The sequence below is a fragment of the Nicotiana attenuata genome, unplaced genomic scaffold (genome assembly GCF_001879085.1).
Source record: "Nicotiana attenuata strain UT unplaced genomic scaffold, NIATTr2, whole genome shotgun sequence".
NCBI lineage: Eukaryota > Viridiplantae > Streptophyta > Magnoliopsida > Solanales > Solanaceae > Nicotiana > Nicotiana attenuata.
Genome location: NW_017673927.1, coordinates 17,566 through 38,820, shown reverse-complemented (window position 1 = coordinate 38,820; position 21,255 = coordinate 17,566). Strand labels below are relative to the sequence as shown.

The following is a 21,255-nucleotide window of genomic DNA, read 5'->3' as shown; positions in this document are numbered from 1 at the left end:
TCCTCAACTTCCACGGAAAAGGTAAAATATATGCACACCAAGAATAATATAGCTTACAAGTCTTTTTCCCCCTTTTATGTTACTTGCTCTTGCTAATATGTGTGTACCTTTTTGACTTAGAATGATCAATAAGAGAGTCATGTTTACTATTTATCAAGAAACATGTTGAGTCAACGAAACTGATCTAATCATTTAATTTAATTGATGGCTAATTAAAAGATTAAGCTGCCTAATAGTCATTAGTAAACCGATGATAATGAATAGCAAGATAAAAACATTAGGGCCTTTCTGCTATACATGGGGGGAAATCTCTTTGACTATTGCGAATAATTATTACAAAATTGACCACAGAGATTAGTGTTTGGTGTGATAACTCTCATACCAAGCAAGCGTTGAGGGACTTAGGCCTCATTTGTTTTTTTTTAAAGATTAAGACGTCTGAATCTGAATACATATCTGAATATCAAGATGTGTATTAAGATTAAGACATCTGAATCTGGATACACATCTGGATATAATAAGATGTGTATTAAGATCTGAATACTAAATAATTAAGATTGTTTGATTTTTAACATTCGGATGTATAAAAATTATCTTTATTTAAGCATAAAGTTCAAATGAAATACGAACTAATCTAATATTCTATCAATAAAATATGATAGTTGTTGGTGGTGATGGCTAACGGGTGAACGCCGACTAGAGACGGTGGTTGGTGGTAGTTTTGGTTGATGATGGTGGTTCATGCTAGTAGCTAGTAGTGATTGGTAGTGGTGGCGATTATGATTGAGGATGATGGTGGTGATAATTAATAATGGCGGGTGGTGGTAGTAGTTGTGACTGAGGAAGGTGGTGGATGGGCGGTGGTAGGTTATAATGATGGGCAGGGCCGGCTGTGGTTGTTGATGATGATGGGGTGGTCAGTTGTGGTAGTTGAGTGTTGATTGTGAGTGAGAATGATGGTGGTCGGAGTGGTGGGGATAGTGGGTGGTGATGGTCGATAATGGTGGCGGCTATGATTGAGAATGATGGTGGCATGGTGGTGGTGGGGGTGGGGGTGGGGGTGGAGGAGTACGATGGTGGTGGCGGCATGGTGGTAGTTGATAATGGTAGGCGGTGGCGGCAGTTAATAATGAATATGTAATAGCATCTTAATGAAATTAAGTCTCTGTTATAGATCTTAATCATACAGACCTATTCAGACCCATTAAGTGGTTGTGAAGTAAAAAAAACAAACACTCTTAATGATTAAAATCCGAATAGTTAAGATTCATTTAAAAACAAACACACTTAATGTCTGAGATCTGAATGATTAAGATTCAGACCTCCATTAAGTGCAAACAAATGTGGCCTTAGGGAAAGATCAGATTAATAAGACATTTTCAACAATTGAAGCACTGTAATTATCTTTTAATCTGTTTTTTAAAAAATCCACTTTCTTTTTTTAAGTAGAAAACTCTTTAATTTCAATATCCCACGTAACATGTCAACAATAAAGATTCAAAAGACATTTTGCTACGTGATACACATACTTAGTTTAAATATCACAAGATTCAATAGTTTTGTCTTACTTCCTTAAACTCCGTGTCAAGTTATATTGAAACAAAGGTACGACTCAAATTCGGGGGAAGTGTACGGTTTGCCACTAATGATACACGTATTTACTTTTAAGTCATTGTTTAAAATGTCTTTAGTCTTTAGCCACTGCTTTAATAAACTTTACCTGCCCGGACAAAAATACCCTTCTGCTCATGTCCTTAAGTTTTGAATTTAACTTCAGGACTTCAGGACTACATGTCCTTAACTTTTGAACTTAGAACTCTAAGTTCAGGACTTCAGGACTACATGTCCTTAACTTTTGAACTTAACTTCATGACTTTAGGACTACATGTCCTTAACTTTTGAACTTGTAACTGTAAGTTCAGGACCAAATGTCCATAACTTTTGAGCTTGTTAGTCTAAGTTCAGGACCTATTGTCCTTAACTTTTGGGCTTCTTAGCCTAAGTTCAGGACCTATTGACCTTAACTTTTGAACTTGTAACTATAAGTTCAAGACCTATTGTCCTTAACTTTTGGGCTTCTTAGCCTAAGTTCAGGACCTATTGTCCTTAACTTTTGAGCTTGTTAGTCTAAGTTCAGGACTTCAGGACCAAGTGTCCTTAACTTTTGAACTTGTAACTTTTGAAATTGTTGAAAAATCCTCTTTTAGTAACCACGTGTGAATACTCAACCTCCGATCTAACTCTATTCCTTATCCCATAGTAAGTCCTAAATATACACTCACTCTCTCGTCTCATCTAGAGATCTCGAAACTACAGCTGAGGCACGTAAGCCGGAGACACATTCGCATTAGCAAAAAATTTAACGGTTGATACAAATCCTAATTGAGAAAAAGTGACGAAGTAATTGCTCGTCAAATGGAGAGGAGAATTAGGGATGAAACAGAGAAAATCGATGAATTCCGGGGAAGTAGAAAATAAGATGCATTTGAAGGAAAGCTCCGACGGCCGAACCGGTCGTCCTATTGATAATAGAAAAGCGAATATATGCCATGCTTTCCGTGGTTAATGGATGTTGTTGATTCAGGCCCAGGTACCACTGTATTTCCGTTTGGGAAGGAAAGGGCAACAACGTCCTTTCATATTAATTTTAATAAACTAGTGGCTACTTTTGCTCAGCATTAAAAAAATGCTTGATAAAAAGTAAATACCACTTTAAATAGTGGCTACCCCATACAATTTTTACCTCAAATTCATTATTGCAAGAAAAAGCATTGAATTTTTTTAGTTACTTCAATTCAAACCGGTGACAGTACATTAAATTGTCATTCTTAACTACTGGAAAAAATAACTTCAAAAATTTAACTATATCCCATTCAATCCATTTTAATTGATTTTTTTGCCCTTTTTTATGGTTTACAGTATTTGATTTTTTCAAATATCAAAAAGGAATTAACTTCTTTTTTTCAAAGTTGTCCTTGGAGTAAAGAGCCTAGGACTATTTGTTATATTTTCAATAAATAAATTAAGGTTAATATGGTCAATTTCAATTAATACTAATAAGTAAATTTCTTAAAATGTATGAAAACAACCAAAAAATTAATTAAAGTGGACTATGTATTAACAATATGAAATAAATTTAAAAGTATTAATGTAATTTAATTGATTATAATAAATTACTCCATCTTTTTAATTATTCTTTGATTTTTCACTCCCTTTAAAAAAAACATATAATTTTACCCATAATGTTATGAAATAATAAAAGAAGAAGAAGAGTATTGCAGAGAAAAGTAGGGAGGGAGAATTCTTATTGATTTAGAATCAATTACAATAGAATAGAACCCCTCTATTTATAGGGGAAAAGTGACTTAGGCACCAAGTAACAAACCCTAAAATCTCTCTAGAATATAGACATTCACCTTAAATATAATTTTATTTATAACACCCCCCCTTGAGTGTCTATTCAACAGATAATGTGCCTCGTTAAAACCTTTAACTAAAATAAAACCCAATGGAAAAAAAATTCTAGTAAAGGAAAAAGAGTACACATATCTAACAATACGCCTTTTAGTTGCCTCGTTAATAACCTTGCAAGGAAAATCCAGTGGGACAAAACCGTATACGGGAAAAAGAGTACAACGCGTATTAACTCCCGCTGATGAGAGCATCAATTCACATCTTTGAGCCTTCGCATCCCAATCTTGTGCACTAACTTCTTGAAGGTTGACGTCGGCAGAGATTTGGTAAATAAATCACCCATATTAACTTCAATGAATATGTTGCACCTTGAAAATTCTCGCTATCACATTATCATGCTTATAGTTATAGCAAGATACAAATGTGCGCAAATATCACTTAGGATATGGTACTTCAGGACCAAGAATGGTATATGGTTTAAGCGATTTAAATCATTCAAGGATTGTCATATAAGTCATATAATAGAATTTAATTAGATGCATATCAAGTTCTCATGTCATGCTACACAAATAAGATATTGAAAACTGATTGCACATATCATTGATTTATACTTTCAAGTGTTTGAACTGCAGGTCTAAAACTACATGTATTTCATATGAAACAAATTCTATTCGAATAGTCTCTTTCATTTGGCCAATATTTTTGTATCTGTATTCGACAGATTTAAGATCCTCATCTATACTTAGCGCTATGATAGATGTCTTCTACGAACAAATTTACAACGGTTCCAACCTCCATGTTTTCATATAGACATAACATAGAGATCTCTTCATTCATATACTCAGGTACCTGAATCTCTCAGGAGATTTTATGAAGTGTTATGTCATGTGATCTTCTAGATCACTTGCCTCCTTTATTATGATCACTTTGATCATTTGCTCATCTTCTTTATCAAGAAGTTTATTTGAAATCGATTTGTCTATATGCTTTAAGCGTACCATAGACTTTGTCCTTCTAGGACTTATTCTAATAGGAGCATTTGCAGTGAGAATATAGTTACTTTCTTTGGGTCAGCAAATGCATCTGGCATGCTTTGCAATATATTGCAAATGAATTATCCTTTTTATGAACTTCAAGTTCATATTATCTTATCCGAGGATCTAGATGTACACACGATAATTCATTCCACATAACTTTTTCTCAACTGCTTATATTATCTCCCCCTCATGTTAGAAAAACTAACTTGTTTCCTCAACTTTGAGAACTCATCATTGTGCCTTATGGTGTTAGTCAAAATATACACCGCACATCAATAATAATAAGATGGAATTATTTGATTCCTGACCCCGAACCACTTGTGAGGGGAGAAAATAATATACTTTGGTATATAACGTATATCAAACTGATATAGATAACTTTGTTCTCATAAGAAATAGTTTAGCTATTAAGTGGAGGCACTCAATAAATTATTTTGCTAAACCAACTGTGATATAGACCAACTTATCAAGATAAACTGTCTTGAATAGAAAATATGGAAATTATGCTTGAAATTAAATTACTGAGTCGCAAACATCGGTCAGGCTGCGGGTTAATAATAATCGCACATGTAACAATCTCATAAATGCATCTTATGTGGTATACATGGCAGGTGAATAGGCTCATATTCACTTTTGATATTTCCAGCACTCATGGGATTTAATCCCAATTTTAGTTGGTCTATTAATTAATAAGAACAAACAATGAAAGAGAATTCGTAAAGAACTTTCTAGTTCTTTAATATTTACCCATGTGAATTCTCTTTTATTTTTGCAAATCGTACTTAAATTAATATGGCCAAATCAATTATGCCAACTGGATAAATTATCAATATTGATAAACTTCAGGTTTACACCATGAAGTGTGCAATTGTCAATAAACTTCAAGTTTATTATGATATGGGATTTTATATCAATAGACATCTACTTTATTGTGGCACTCTTTTATTTATGTAGTACAAACTGGAGAATAAAGCGGGTAGCTTTTCACATACATATTACCTCCCTACAAGTTGTAGTAATAGAAGATATTAAATCTTTCCTTTATTTATAGTCTCAGCATAATCAACCGCTTTCGCGAATACTTTGGAAACTGAATAAGTTTCTTTGAGACTTACTACAACACCATACCTTAATGGTATTCAATTGTGTTTCTCCAAAATAGTATAATTGGCTCTTGCAGAGTTCTCAATTAATTTTGTAGTACCACATATTCATCAATATCCATATGGTGAATATCTCTTTTAAAGAGAAAGTTATACCATTATGGTTATGGTCAAAATTATAAGCAAGATATGTTTCTTGCATTACCGTTGCCTTTTAATAATCACAATGCCAAAATATTTTGGCGTACAATAAGTACGTGACCAATGACCATTTATGCCATAATAATGACACTATTTTCTTATTTCCTCTCAAACCTCCTTCTAGAGGTGAGTGTGGTATATACCACTAGCACGCTCATATTCTTCCAAAAATGAATATGTATTCATAAATCACATGTTGTCACGTTCATATCATGAATGGACCATAATCATTTATATGTGCTTTACAAAATCTCATGTCAAATTGATGACAAACATTACTTTCACAAAGTGAAGAATTATTTGAGAATCCTTATTGTTCTCATTACCACAATGATGACGATTATAATTTGGTCTATTGCCACGTCCTCATCCATTGGTACATTCATAGTAATAATTTTATCTTCTTTCAGACTTATCACATACTGCTATCACATTCTCTTAGGGGAATGTGAATGAAACAAATTCAATGGGACGGGTTTTCAATTCTTTACCCACAATCATAAATGAATTTGATCATGGCAAGGCATAGAAATTTTACCACTTTGGGTGATTATAATTTCTTACAAACTTATTAGAGTTATAATCAAAATTTATTTTCTTTGCTTGTATTTAAAATCAAATTATAGAATTTCAAGAATTTAAAAGAGAAAAATAAGGTAAAATACTTACCTTAAATCTAGAATTCAATCATGAAGGAAGTTCATAGAACTATTGACAATTATTATGCTCAATCCCAAAACTTCTACTCAATTGGTTAGAGTCCCGTGCTGATAACGTGTTATGAAATAATAAAAGAAGAAGAAGAGTATTGAGAAAAGTAGGGAGAGAGAATTATTATTGATTTGGAATCAATTACAATAGAATAGAACCCCTCTATTTATAGGGGAAAAGTGACTTAGCCACCAAGTAACAAACCTTAAAATCTCTTTAGAATATAGACATTCACCTTCAATATAACAACAACAACAATCCAGTATAATCCCACAAGTAGGGTCTGGGGAGGGTAATATGTACGCAGACCTTACCCCTACCCCGAGGGGTAGGGAGGCTGTTTCCAGGAGACCCTCGGCTCAAGAAAGCAACAAGAGACGATATATTAGTACTATCAATAGACTCATACTAAAATAACATAAAATATATACCATACCATAAAATAACAAAATTACATCAATATAAGAAATATAGGAAATACGAAAAAGATGGGAGGTATACTAATATCCAACAGATAAAGCCCTGCATCAGTAGCTGATCAGTAGCATCCTAAGATTAACTCCTAACTGGCTAGTCTCACTCTAGTGCGCTGTAGAAATATCCACAACTTTCCCCTAACCTACAACTTTAATGCTCGACCTCTACAATTCCCTGTGAAGGGCCATGTCCTCAGTAATCCTAAGTCGCGCCATGCCCTGCCTGATCACCTCTCCCCAATACTTCTTAGGTCTCCCTCTACCTCTCCTCGTGCCCACCACCGCCAGTCGCTCACACCTTCTCACCGGTGCATCAGTGCTCCTCCTCTGATGTGCCCGAACCATCTGGGTCTTGCTTCCCGCATCTTGTCCTCCATGGGGGCCACTCCCACCTTCTCTCGAATATCTCAATTCCTAATCTTATCCATCTTTATATGCCCGCACATCCACCTCAACATCCTCATCTCTGCTACTTTCATCTTCTGAATGTGTGAGCTCTTAACCGGCCAACACTCGGTCCCATACAACATGGCAGGCCTAACCACTGCTCTATAAAACTTACCTTTTAGTAACGGTGGTACTTTCTTGTCACACAGGACTCCCGTCGCTAACCTCCACTTCATCCATCCCACCCCTATACGGTGTGTGACATCCTCGTCGATCTCCCCGATCCCCTGAATAACTGACCCAAGGTACTTGAAACTACCCCTCTTAGGGATGACTTGAGAGTCAAGCCTCACTTCCACTCCCGCTTCCGTTGGCTCGGCCCCAAATTTGCACTCGAGGTATTCCGTCTTCGTCCTGCTCAACCTAAAACCTTTAGACTCAAGGGCAAGACATTCACCTTCAATATAATTCTATTTATAACACATAATAAATAAAAGGTGAAATGACTTCCTGGCCACTTAAACTTGTAGGGCTTTTGAAAGCCGATACACGAACTTTGGATTTTCCCATTTGAACACTCGGAATTGTCCGCTCATAGCACGATGGAAGTGTCCGATTATAGCACGACGCGCTGCTTCAATGGCGGAACTCATGATTCCCTTAACTAATAAACACATCTGATCCTTGAGCCTATGCGCGTGTATTACACATACACAGACGTGTCCATCCAGTCAGCAAATGACCAATTCAAAAGTAAGACCCTACCCAACTAATGACATGTGTAATTTTTAAATAAAAATTGTCACCTATATTTATTTTTAAAAATAAAAATAAATACAATAAGAAAGAAAAAACTTAAACCCTTCCAGCTTTCTCTTCCCCGTTCCTTCCCTTCATCCCCCCTCCCCCCACACCTGCAACTCATTCGTCTACTTCCATATCAACACTCCCTTCCTAGGTTCTTCTTCATCCTCTCCTCTCTCTCCAAATTTTTCTTATTTTTTTCTAGCTAGGTAGATTGCCGAAGAAATTTTTCGATCAGTACTGTCGCATAATTTTTTTTTTTAAAGTTGTGACAATTAATTCGTTGTAGTGGCCAGTTGGCGTGACCTCCTCAGCAGCTCGATTGGCATTGCTCTAAGGCGATTTGGACCACTGGAACGCCATCTCCGACCAACTGGAGCCCGCCGGAGAGTAGCAGGTCATCAGAAGTGGCGATTCCTACATTGAAATCTTCTGATTTTTGGTGGAGAGGTAGTTCTTGGCATGGAGAACAATCTCTACGGCTTGGAATTGCAAGATTGAATGGTTAAAAATTGAAGAATAGTCAGACCCGATGAATTGAAGTGGATTTCTCTAAATTTGACCCGATGAATTTTTCTATTTTTTAAAATTAATTATTTATCTCTTTTTTTTAATTATTTATCATATTCACGCGCTTAATACTAGGGCGGTGCATAATTTGGTAAATATCGAATTACCGTACCAAAATCGAAAATTTTGGTATTTGGTATACGGTATTTTGGTATTTGATATGGTATTTGGTTTAGTTTTTTAAAACATTGGTATTAGGTATGGTATTTGGTATTTTAAAATAAAATACCGAAATGCCGATACCGTACCGAAATATATATTATATTACACAAAACATATATTATCAATTATAACATAAATATAAAAAATTTAAAATTTTACTTTCTTTTATTCTCTAAGTTCATCAATTAACTCTAAACAAGTAACAAGACATCTTTAACGATCAAATATTCTTTTATGTATAATTTTCTCTATTTGGGTCGATATTTGCTAGTTTTGGATAAAAATTTTGTCAACAAACATTTTCAGTTTTGTATTTTTGAGTACTTTAATTAAGAATATTAGAGTCTATGGCTCTATGCACTAGTTAGTATTCAAACCGAAGTTACCGAACCGAATAAACCGAAACCGAAAGGAGAAAAATCGAACTATAACGAATTTAATTAGGTACGGTATTCGTATAAGATTTTAAGAAACAGAATACCGAAAATACCGAACAGAAATGTCTAAATACCGTACCGTACCGACCGACGAACACCCCTACTTAATACCGATGATTAACACGTAAATGACCACATCAGCTATAATATTTCTACCTAAGCATAGTCAACGATAAAAGGTGTTTGTTAGTAAATATTTTCTCAAGTTCCAATATTCAAATGAGAAAATTCAAAGTTAAAAGTTCATATATCGACTTTTTTAAAGCTAACTCTTAAAAAAGTTCACTGTCCACCCAAATGTGGAAAAGAAAAAAAAAAGGGGAAACTAAAGTACAGGGTGTAATAACAGAGGAGTCATCAATTGAATAAGAGTCCATTTCACTATCCCAGAGGTCAAAGTTGAAACACACCATTAATACTCCCTCAGTCCACTCAGTAATGGCGAGTAGCAACAGGGACAACGATTTCATAAACCCTAACACTTCTTCCCCAATAACCGTCTCCGATGCGGACAGCTTCCTTCTAGATTCTTCTCAGATCGGTAGCGCTTCTGGAAGTTTCCAGAACGAGGGTTTTCTCTCCGGCCTCGACGCCGCCGCCGGCACTTCCGATGCCGAGTTCGGTTTTTCCCGTCCTGATTTTCGCCAGACTCCACTCGTTGGTACTGTCGACTTCTATGACCGCCACGTCTTCCTTTGCTACAAGAATCCTCAAGTTTGGCCTCCGCGTATTCAGGCCACTGAGTTTGATCGCTTGCCTAGGCTTCTTGCTGCTGCTCTTTCTGCTCGCAAGAATGATATCAACAAACAGGTTTATGCCACGTGTCACTTTGTTTTAAAATTTTGTATAAGTAGCTATACTGCATTGTGTTAGCTGTTATTATCTTCTAGTATGCCCATGGATATAATTGCTAATGAGTTACTGGAAATTCAATTAGTACTATATTAAAGTTTGACCAATACTATTTCTTTTATTCAAAAAATTAGTCTTTTAACATCTAATTGTAATTTACCTGAAATAAGCCTGATTAGAGTTGAATGAATATGAAGGATTTATATAGCTAAACCCTAACGGATTTAGATGCGTGATTGGTTATTAGGTCTTTTAGCATTCTGAAATTAGTATATTTCTAACTTGTTAGTCTTTTATCATGTTGTTTCAAAATGTCAAATTTTATTTGGGAAAAAATCAAATAATTTACATCCCATATCATCCTTAAACTTTTGGCTATGTTGATAAGCAAACAGGCGAACACGCCATTTGAATAGGGTGGGAAGAACTGCTTCCATCAGCTTTCGAGTTAAAACTTTCTTAAATTTATGCAGATGCTTTCTTTTAAAAGATGGGCATTCCTTGCTTTTTTACATTGTTACTTATTCGGATGTCTGAACTGAGTTCTTCCTGCATATAGCAATAGACTGAAAAGTAAAATGCATAGTTAGTTCCTACATTATTTGTTCGTATACACTTTTTGTCCTTGTACAGTTTCTTTAAACTTTAACAGTCTCCAATTTTCAATTGCTAGAGTCCACCTGTATAATTAAGTAGATCATATGACTTGCCATTTTCCATCCTGCATAGCTTGTCTTAAGTTTAAGAGCAAATTGTTCTCGTTTGACGTAGTTTTGATTGAACTTGTGTAGGTACAGCAGAATACCTTTAAGTAGCCATGTTATTGTACATGTTTGTTTTTCTCGTAACTTTTGTTCTACTGCCTCTAACCAATTGACCGTTAAGAAAGAAGCACTAAAAACAGTAAAAATTCACTTGTCCCACTATGGAGCAGCAGATGGCCACATGTTACTCTTCTGAACGCCATCGTGAGTTTGATCCCATCTTTTTATGACGAAAAACTAGAAAAGGAAAAAAAGAAAGAGAGAGAGAACATTCTACTTTTCTAATGATGGAGAAAATGAGGGGCATTCACTCTTGAACAAGAACATTTAACGCTTAAGATGCGAAAAACTGATTAGTCGTGATAGAACTCCCATTAAGTATCCCCACAAGTCGCAATCACCGAGTCGATCAGTGAAGATCTAACGAGCAACCTAACTTTTGCCTTATTTTATGTTCCTATATATTGTACTATTGAGACTCTATCACTTGCTTAGCTTGCAGTCTACTGTACTATTAATGGAAAAATAAGCCATGAACACCCTTAAAGAAGAATTTTAAATGGTGAAATGAAGAAAAACCTGATTCATTGTGGTTGATTGCCCAGTTGCTCTAACAGTCAATCATGAAATCCAACACTGAGGAGTGGACACACAGCCTACTATTTGTTTTTCAAGGTTGTTTATGATTTGCCACTAGATTACCTGGCAGAAAAACATTCCCTTCAATTGCATACGAAAATTAGTAAGCTGAAGATTAGCAATAAATTAATTCAAAATGACATTGTGAAGTCATAATTTTCAAAGTATGAGGACAAAGGTGCATTTGACATGATACTGTAAGGGGCAGAAGTGCACTTTCTTATTAGAGAGAGCTGAAGAATTGTAAAACATTTTATCTTTGGTTAGTTGATTCCATTTTCTCTATCCTGTTAAGGCGAATTGCAGATCAGTATGGTCTCCCTGTGCACAATGTGCTAGCAATTTATAGAACGCTAAGTAACAATCCGGATTATTGCTTTTGTTTTCATAATTTCTAGTCTGTTTCAACACCTTTACTTGCATGCCTACTTCTACAACTGGTATCCTTCTCGGAGCATATATAATCTTTTTGCTTGGCTCTAAAAATTGAGTTCTGGCATCCTTCTTGACTCATCCGTATGATCTCTAGGCGTAGCTCTTGAAAGTTAAAGTCTTGAATACCCAGGGTAGTGCTCTTATTTTTGACTTTGGTCCTGGAAGTAGCCATGATTTAATTTAGCGTTGCCTTTGAAATGCTTTATGCGAATTTAGATTCCATCTTGCTATTATGTACTTCATCTTTTGTGATAAAAGTATTATTGAACATAAATCAGTTTTGCCTTTGGTCTGCCAGCTTTCAGAGATTTCTTTCTTAAGTAAATTGTTGAATTGGTTATGATTTCTTCATGATCACAGTAATATCTATAGTGATTTACCTTATAAATTTTCTTTCTTCAAGACTCGGTTAACAATATGTGAAGGGCATGATGGAACCGAGACATCAAATGGGGATGTGTTGATCTTTCCGGACATGATCAGATACAGGTCTGAAATACAATATATATTCTAGTGCATCTGCTGCTGTTGATTGCATACTTATTAAGTGATTAAATTCACCTATGTTGCAGGAGATTGACTCATTTTGATGTTGACACATTTGTTGAGGAGGTGCTAGTGAAGGATGGTGAGTGGTTACCTGGAAATCCTGAAGCTCTGACTGGATGGTACATATTTGTGTGCTGTCATGGTTCAAGAGATCGTCGATGTGGTGTTTGTGGACCAGCTATAGTAAGTAGACTTAGGGAGGAGATAGAGAAGCATGATCTTCAAGGAAAAATATCTGTTAGTCCATGCTCACACATCGGGGGACACAAGTTTGCTGGAAATGTGATCATATTCGGACCAAACACTAACAAGGAAGTCTCCGGACACTGGTTAGGAGAAACCTTATGCCCCTTTTCTTTTGGGCTTTGTTATCTCAGATGCAGGCAGTTGATGAAATTGAGCTGGGTAGTTAATTATATATTTGATTTTGTTGTGCATTAGGTATGGCTATGTTACACCTGATGATGTATCTCAGTTGCTTGAACAGCATGTTGCTAAAGGAGAAATTGTTGATTGGTTGTGGAGGTAATTCTCTCTCCCCTGTTGCTATTGTAATCTGACATCTGGAGAAATTGCATATGACTACTTCTAAATGATTTTAATGTGTCTTTAAGCTATTCTATACTTGTCAGCTCTAAAACGTTTGCAATGGCACTTTTAAAAGTGTGGTTTATATTCAAGTTATGTATGTTTCCAAGGCATTGTTGTGTCAATATTTAGTTACCTTTTAAACGGCTTAAGTTCCATAAACCTGTGCCCTTATCTGCTTATGGAGCCAAATTTATGTTTTTGGGGAAACAAAATTTTTAGATAAAATTTTGCATTCAATGGAAATTCAGTGTTTCATAAAATTCTGAGGGTCTAAGAACTCAATAATGTTGATTCCAGTGTACTCATTAATGTGGAATACTAATGAAGAAGTGTTTTGTAAAAACAATCCTAATTTTGTAGAGGTGAAAAATTGGCTTTTCAAGCATCATTTGTCCTACTCTGCTTGCAGGGTTGCAGAAGGCACTTTTGCATGCATCAATGAAACTTTTACTTTTCTGTTTATCTAGAATACCAAAATTTTATTTCAGGGGCCAGATGGGACTGTCTGAAGACGAACAGAAAGCATCCCAAGAATATAGGCTCAGTGTTAATGGTGGAACATATATGGAAAGAGGCACCAAAAACTCAGATGACGTTGGTACTAGCACATGTGGCTCCCACTTAGAGGGTATTGACTGTTGCAGGGCAAATGGGAATATCTCTTGTTGTCAGAACACTCAATTACCAGTCGATGCTGAAAATTTCGATCTCCACCAAGAAAACACTGACTTTACATCTGAAAAGAAAAAGAGCTTCAGGCGACAAATTTCTCAAAGTAATAGTGGAAAAGGGGCTCGCTCTCGCAAGGTGTGCTCAATGCCTACATGGTACGAGAGCTGGGAGCGGGAAGATACATATGCAGTCCTTGCTGTTATTGGTGCTGTCGTATCAGTTGCCTACGCCTTCAATTGCTACAGGCAGCTGAACTAATATTCGTAAAGAAACTCACGTTTGTCGTGCAAATTCCATTGTTGGGTAAAAAACATCTTTCTGCTTCCCTGATGTAAATTGAGGTTATTGCATGTGTAAGTCACTGAAAGTCTAATTTGATTTACTTGGGATGCGACTTATGCCAGAACAGAGTAATGAAAGACAATTGGTGTTGTAAATTTAGGCATGTATTCTTTTATGTTTATGCGCTTCCTGGTGTCTAAATTTGTTTCTAAGGTCTATGAATGTGCTGGCTGTCTTTGTGGGGGGAAAAAAGGGAACGTGCAACTGTGATCCCAAAGGGCATGTGAATTTCCAATTTGAATACAGGTTTGTTCCATTTTTAGTTGTAAGACCACAGCCAGGCTCTTGAATCAAATTTTTGATGTTTTCCAAGTATAACAATAATTTTCTTTGCCATCTAAAGTGTCGCAGCACAAACTTAACTGCATGTCAGGATTCAGAGGAAATGGTTTATTTGGCATCACCCATAGCTTGGATGCTTCATGTGATAATATTAATATATCAAAGCCAGGAATAGTAAAAGCAATTCCATATAACAGGTGAATCACGGGTATTTTAAAATTTAAACCAAGGTTCTTATTAATATTCTGCTTGGACAAGATCACTATATCAGATGAACAAAACACAGAGAGATAGGAAAAGTTCCTTTGGCCCTTTTTATTTTATCATAGTTTCTCCTTTTTCTCCCCTTCCTTTACAGTCCTTCAACCAGAAGAAAGTTTATTCTATCTTGAGAAGATTCAGGAATCTTGAAAGCAGCAGATCAATTAAGCAAAATGCGCGTAAAATTCCTCGTGGGATTCTTTAAGCGTACCATCCATATAGTCCACTCCAAGGTAGTAATGCCATGTTACAACTTAGGTTCTATCTAAATCCTGCATCGAGATGATGCAAGCCATTAGTATTACAATGCTTACTTAAATCCTCTCCTCATGTAAAAGCCGGATTCAGAATAAGCAATAACCAAGACTACAGTGAATCAGCCAAAATGCAAATCCATTTCCATTCTGCTTCAATCACCATTGATCTTAATTTCATGAAATGATTGACAAATTCCATTTTTCTTCCTGATCCTCTGAAATTCAGATTCTATTGTTTCAGCAATCTTCGCATCGTCTGGATCTGGCTCAGGTAAGGTCACATGGACAGACCCTTCTTTGCTTGGTGCAACAGCCTCCAATGCTTCAGCTTGCTGCTTAATATAATCATAGAGCTGCTGATGAAAGGCATGATCCAACGAGAAACAATTATCATTTGTACCATTTCTAGAATGCTTAGATGAACCCGAGCCTTCTCTTTTACAGAAATGTGGCAGAGATGCATAATCCATTATCTGCAAGTTGACAACTAGAGTTTTTTAGTGCTCTAAGCGAGAAAGACAAATCGAGTTGGACGAGAAGTCAGGTCACGTATTCCTTCAAAAATGAAGGTGTGTGACCGAACATTATCGTTTCCTGTGAATAAAATGGATCCTACAAAGAATAGTATAATAATTCATCTGTAACAGAAAGCTTCTCCTGAAGTGAGAGAAGCGAGGGATAAAAAGCAATTGACTCAAAAAACATCTTACCTTCAATAGTTCATCTCTTTAAAAAGCAACTGACTCAAAAACAGACATCTTACCTTCAAAAGTTCATCTTTTCCCGAGCCTGAGAGCACTTGGACTTTCTTTTTGGTTCGTTCTTGTAAAAGAGGTCTCACAACCTGCAAGTTTATATAGAGTTAGGCTTTAGGTTAAATGATTTAGGTCATAAAGAATTATGTATTAAGTTATACACTAACCTTCCAGCATGCTGAAAAAATGTATGGAGCATTCACAATGTAATACGTCTCTGTCTTCTCAGGATAATTTAAGTCATCGATGGTAGATATAGCAGTTAAGAGCTACAAGAGGAAATAAAATGTCAAGTTTAAGATCAAAGGACCATATTACTCCATTTTATAATGAATAAGTCAGTTCAATAATCAATATCAATCAAATGCTTCATCCCAAACTGGTTGGGTCCGCTATATGAATTCTCCACATTTGTTGATTCCATTATATTTGAATCCATTTTATTTCAGTACTAAGGGTGTGTTTGGTATGAAAGGAAAACATTTTCTGGAAAGCGTTTTCCAATTTTCCCATGTTTGATTGGCTTAAATATTTTGAAAAACATTTTTCTCATGAACTCATTTTAATTGGAGGAAAATATTTTCCCTACCAAGAGTCCAAAATTCTTTTTCAACCTTCTCCACCCTATTCTCCACCCACCCCCACCCACCTCCCACCCCCACCCCCACCCCTATACCCAATACCCCAACCCCCATCCCCTACCATCCAACCCAAACCCTCGCCTCCCCACCCCCTAACCCCATAGTGTTTACTTAAATTATTATTTTCTGATAAAAAGAATTTCTACTCACTAACCAAACACTAAAAAATATTTTTCGGAAAAAGTTTTCCACTCACCAACCAGACATGAGAAAATAAGCGATAAAACTACTCATTTCAAGGAAAACTTTTCCGAGGAAAACCATTTTCCTCCATAGCAAACACACCCTAAATAGTTCATTTTTACAACTAAAAGCTATTTCTTCCCACTGCCTAAGTCTTGGTGGGCAGATATATCCGGTGCCTGTGTTGGTGGGAGGTAGCAGGCACCTGGTGGAATAATCCAGGTGGATGCTAGCTGATCCAGAACTTCCAATCATTATTGTCGCAACATCTCACACGACCTCTCATTTTATCTTCTGTTTGCTATTTGCACACTCTCAGAAGTGCTCATTTCTAGTCTTATCTAATTTTGCATGGCCACATATCTATCTTAACATTTGTATTTCTATGACAATCATTTTATTGATTTGTTGGGCTTTAGAAACCTGACACTCACTCCCATATAAAGTTGCTGGTTTCATAAAATCCTCCTATCGATCGCACTCCATTTCGGCTATCCAATCTTGACTTACATACTATATTTTCATCTATCACGTCATTCTCCTACAAGACCCAGCTTTAAGTATTTGCATTGTCCGTATTTAGGCCCCATTACCTACATCGCACTTCACCCACATTCTTCTTAGAATGACTAAACTTGTAGCGTCATATATTCTGTCTTACGTTACTTGTCTTAAAAACCTTATTCTCTAGAATACTTTTCTATATTCAGCTTTAGGTTGACTTTCTAGCTAGTCTCGTCAATCAACACAATATGTCAATATCATCTACAAATACCATGCACTATAAAACCTCATCCAAAATACTATTCAATAGCTCATCCAAGAATAAAGAAGTGTGGGTTCAAGGTACCTCCCTGGTGTAAACTCACCAGAAGTCCTCTATAACCTCCTCCTATTGGTCTTGCACTTGTGACCGTTTCCTCGTTCATATCTTTCCGACATTTATGTATTTGATGTGAATCCCTTTCTTTCTCAAGCACCCACAAAACACTTTTCTTGGTGTTCTATTATATGGTTTTTTAGGTCATTTGAGTATTTGATGATTACAATTTTCTTTTCAGAAGTTAAAATTTTGTAAATAGCAAATGACCTAATGCACTCAGAAGAGTCTATTTACCCCTGAAACTTGAACTTAATCTTCATTTGGAGAAAGAGAGAAAATTGAACGTCTTATCAAACTTTAACAAGAAATAGCAATGTGGACGGCGAATGCAGAAATAAGTGAATCAATATAACCAGGAGGAGTTTTGACTAGAAAAAGATGATACCCCTATAAAACAACAACTTCAAAACCAAGACGTTCTGATAGTTTATTTCGGTGTGATCTCTGCTGGACAGGATTTTCTTTTACTTCCATGCTATATTTCCTTGTATTTCCCACTCTCATTACTCTTTACTCAATTTTAAAGTTCAGATAGCCTCAAATGAAAATTTTAAGCAGAATAATCAGGTTGATGAGTGAAGCGGTGAGAAGGAAAATAACATGGCAGGAATTTGGTAGGAAGGCTCAATGAAATATATTTACAATGTCAAGCAAATTAAAGATACCTTAATTTGGTTCAGTGCAGAAAGCTTTAGACTAGTCATGTCCAAAACCTTTATACAGGTCCCAATATACCGCCCAAATTTCTTTGATGCAGAAGGCTATAACATGAACACCAGTCAGTCTACATTGCTATTCTTGTTGTATTTATCTCGTATCTGAATAAACCAACATAGAGGACATACCAATATTACACGGTCGCGGTATTCATTCATTTGGATATGTGACTGAATATAGTAGTGAATCTAAAATGGAGAAAAGCAAAATGTCAGTACAATTTCATTGCCATCTATTGTAGACAAATGGTAAAATGTTTGAATAGCTGATTTTTATGTTTTTGCTGAACTGACGCTGTTGAAGGTTGACAAGTTAACAGGGCTGAAACATAAAAAATATGACCCTTACCGACGCTTTGTCATATGTGCTGAGCCCTACACCAACAGCTACGACAGGAAGACCCTGTACAGAATAAAACCAAGTAGAAACCACACAATGAGAATTTTATTGGACAAGCACAACGGGAACAAGTTGCATAACCCAAATGAGGAGAGCTAATCGATGAAAATTTATATATATTCAAATCAAAGTATTACGTCTCTTGAATATCCAGACATCCCCACAAGCTGAGTATCCCTCACTGCTCTGTACAAATCAGTGGGTAATATTGGCTTCTGCAACAATAAATGACAAATATCAGCCAAATAGTACAGTCAGAACCAACTTAGCCTTCACTTCTTTATTATTTGAGACTAACTGAACGTGTTTCATTCAAAAAATTACATCTGTGTGTTTAACTGAGGTTTTTTAAGGTTTGTCGCTTTTTCAAAAGAATATTATTCCTTGTCCCATTTGGACCCCGAGATCGGAACTTTCGACTATGCAGATCTGTTGTATATGTGATGCAGTAGAATTAGAGCTAAAGGTAGATATCTTCATGATCGAAGCAGATTATATTGCATAATGTAGCCATTGGATCTGGTCATTACAAGCTGACAATTCATTATGATTTTAACATCTAAGTATATCCCAGAGAATAGCTGGGAAAAGCGAAAAGAAAAAGAAAAAGTAACACACAAGGATCTACAATGAACAGAAAATGGAAGTAGACTTTTAAGAAACTCAAAATTATGACTCTCATGAACGCAGAGAACGCCTATGCTATGATAAGAGAAAACTTACTGCAAGTATCTGATCAATCTCGTTGTCTATCCTCCAATTTAAACAGTCAACAAGCTGCAAAGTGCTGATTACAATTAGAAGATTTCTCCAGATGAAAATATTCATCCTGAAGAAATATTTAGCTTCAAATGTGAATGAAAACTGTATGCACCTACCATCTTGTGTGCTTTAGAGACACTGCCATCCCTAGCTTTGAGAAACCTCACCAGTGTCTCGGTTCGGTACCCCTGATGTACATTCTGCAAAAATTATGAGACCTCATATTAGTATGGTCACTACAGAGTTATCCATTTTTGTTCCTCAAATCTATAATTACCATTGGCAACGAAACAATAGCTAACTTTCCCCTCACTATCAAACTATTGCACATGCCAAAATGCTTAGCTCATCTTATTTTGTTCGGCCAGTTCAATAATATGCCAGATGTGTAAGACTTATATTTTTGTAAGAGTATTTTGATGATCGATCACCTTTCTCTAAAACAGTAATTAAACCCCTTCTGTAGTTCTGCTATGTGAGATTATAACTTTCTTTAGCCAAATAATTTTTTTTTTTTTTAAAAAAAGAGAGAGAAATACCATTCACTCCCAGAGAGTTGATAATGAAGAATCAGACTAAAATCCCAGATGCATGCCAAATTTTTTGAAGTCTCAGATAACCAAAAAGATCGCCCGCCACAATAAGAGAGTAAAGGACCAATCTTTGGCTCAAAACTTCAATTAGCTACTGGTGCCATCAAGTTGACCTTTAGTTACAGATATAAGTCTTTGGTGATAGCCTGCTGTTTAACTAGGCTAAACAATCTCCAACTGCGGACTGTATACGTACATAAATAGGAACAAGGGTGTTTTCTTTTTCTTTTTTTCAAACAAAAAATAAATTTTAGCTGCATATTTTGACCAATTTTCATTTAGGTGACTTCAGATTCTGCATCAAGATGCAAGCTTTGAACATTTATCTCCATGAATACTTTATCTTATCATGTTAAACTATTAATATGCAAAAACCCATCTAAGTCATTGCATCCTAATTCATAATTAGCCCACCACCAAAAAGAAAATAAAAGCAAATCGGTTGCAATTTGGGCAACAAAACCAAAACTAGAATTTCTTAAGTTGAAAATGCAAGAAAGATACAAACTAGTATTTGACTTGGCATTAACTAACCAAGATTCAGAAAATGAGATTTATGGACATAATATAATAAACCAACATCAAGAAATAGCCAGATCAAATCATAACATTTTCAAATCATAAATTAGCAAAATCTTGAAAGTTGAAATTAGAAGCAAAACCTGGTAAGTCTTCTGAAGTGGCTCAGCAACTGCAAATAGATAATTGAGTTAAAAATAAATAAAAAAGGGAATGTTAAGTCTTTAGAGATCCAAAGTCAAAGAAATGTAGTAAAAGAAACTAACTTTCATCCATTAAGGTTTGCAACTGCTTGATCACTTCTTCAGTTACCAACACCATTCTTGAATTTACTCAAAAAACTTGTCTTTTTTTCTGGGTTCTGGGTCTGAATCTATGGACTAGGTGTGTGTGTGTGTGTGTGTGTTTTTCTGACAAAGAATGGTGTGAAAATAAGAGCCTTCTTTTTCACTTTTCCTTTATTTGTGTTTGTTCTGAGTTTGCACCCTCTTCCCTCCTAGGACATTAGTGGCTCAAGAATTGAAGCTGCAGCTGCTTCATTGTCAGATCTTCTTAAATTGGGCAACACAATTTAAATAATTACTGTACTTAATACGTGCTCCCTTATTAAAGCTTTAGTTAAAATAGTACTAGTAGCGTGATTACCGTCACGAGGTTCTTTTATTTTTATAAACTTTATTGACGGAATAATTTTGTAGAATACGTAGTTATTATCGTTTTTCTTAGGAATATTAGGCACTGCAGCATATACTGTTTTTAACTTTTTTTCTGTGGAGCTCTTTTGCTTTGTTTCTATTTATAGTTATTACAGCTACCACTAATTTTAGTTTTAAACTCAACCAATAAAGTTTCTATTG

General features: G+C 35.8%; 2 protein-coding genes across 2 annotated transcripts; one reads left to right on the top strand and one right to left on the bottom strand.

The window, feature by feature from the left end:
• The first annotated feature begins 9,609 nt into the window (after positions 1 to 9,609).
• Positions 9,610 to 14,253, top strand: LOC109217644. The gene is made up of 5 exons (XM_019381907.1): positions 9,610 to 10,112; positions 12,396 to 12,481; positions 12,565 to 12,870; positions 12,983 to 13,066; positions 13,621 to 14,253. Exons 1-5 carry the CDS (start codon positions 9,741 to 9,743, stop codon positions 14,060 to 14,062), a joined length of 1,290 nt encoding a protein of 429 aa, XP_019237452.1. The 5' UTR covers positions 9,610 to 9,740; the 3' UTR covers positions 14,063 to 14,253.
• Positions 14,254 to 14,719: 466 nt separating this feature from the next.
• LOC109217645 (SEC14 cytosolic factor-like) lies at positions 14,720 to 21,032 on the bottom strand. The gene is made up of 11 exons (XM_019381908.1): positions 20,665 to 21,032; positions 20,542 to 20,570; positions 19,403 to 19,486; positions 19,248 to 19,301; positions 18,662 to 18,739; positions 18,474 to 18,527; positions 18,254 to 18,313; positions 18,074 to 18,169; positions 15,869 to 15,970; positions 15,710 to 15,790; positions 14,720 to 15,419 (listed from the first exon to the last, which is right to left on the bottom strand). The coding sequence occupies exons 1-11, from the start codon at positions 20,717 to 20,719 to the stop codon at positions 15,099 to 15,101; spliced, it is 1,014 nt and encodes a 337-aa protein (XP_019237453.1). The 5' UTR covers positions 20,720 to 21,032; the 3' UTR covers positions 14,720 to 15,098.
• Between the last annotated feature and the right edge of the window lie 223 nt (positions 21,033 to 21,255).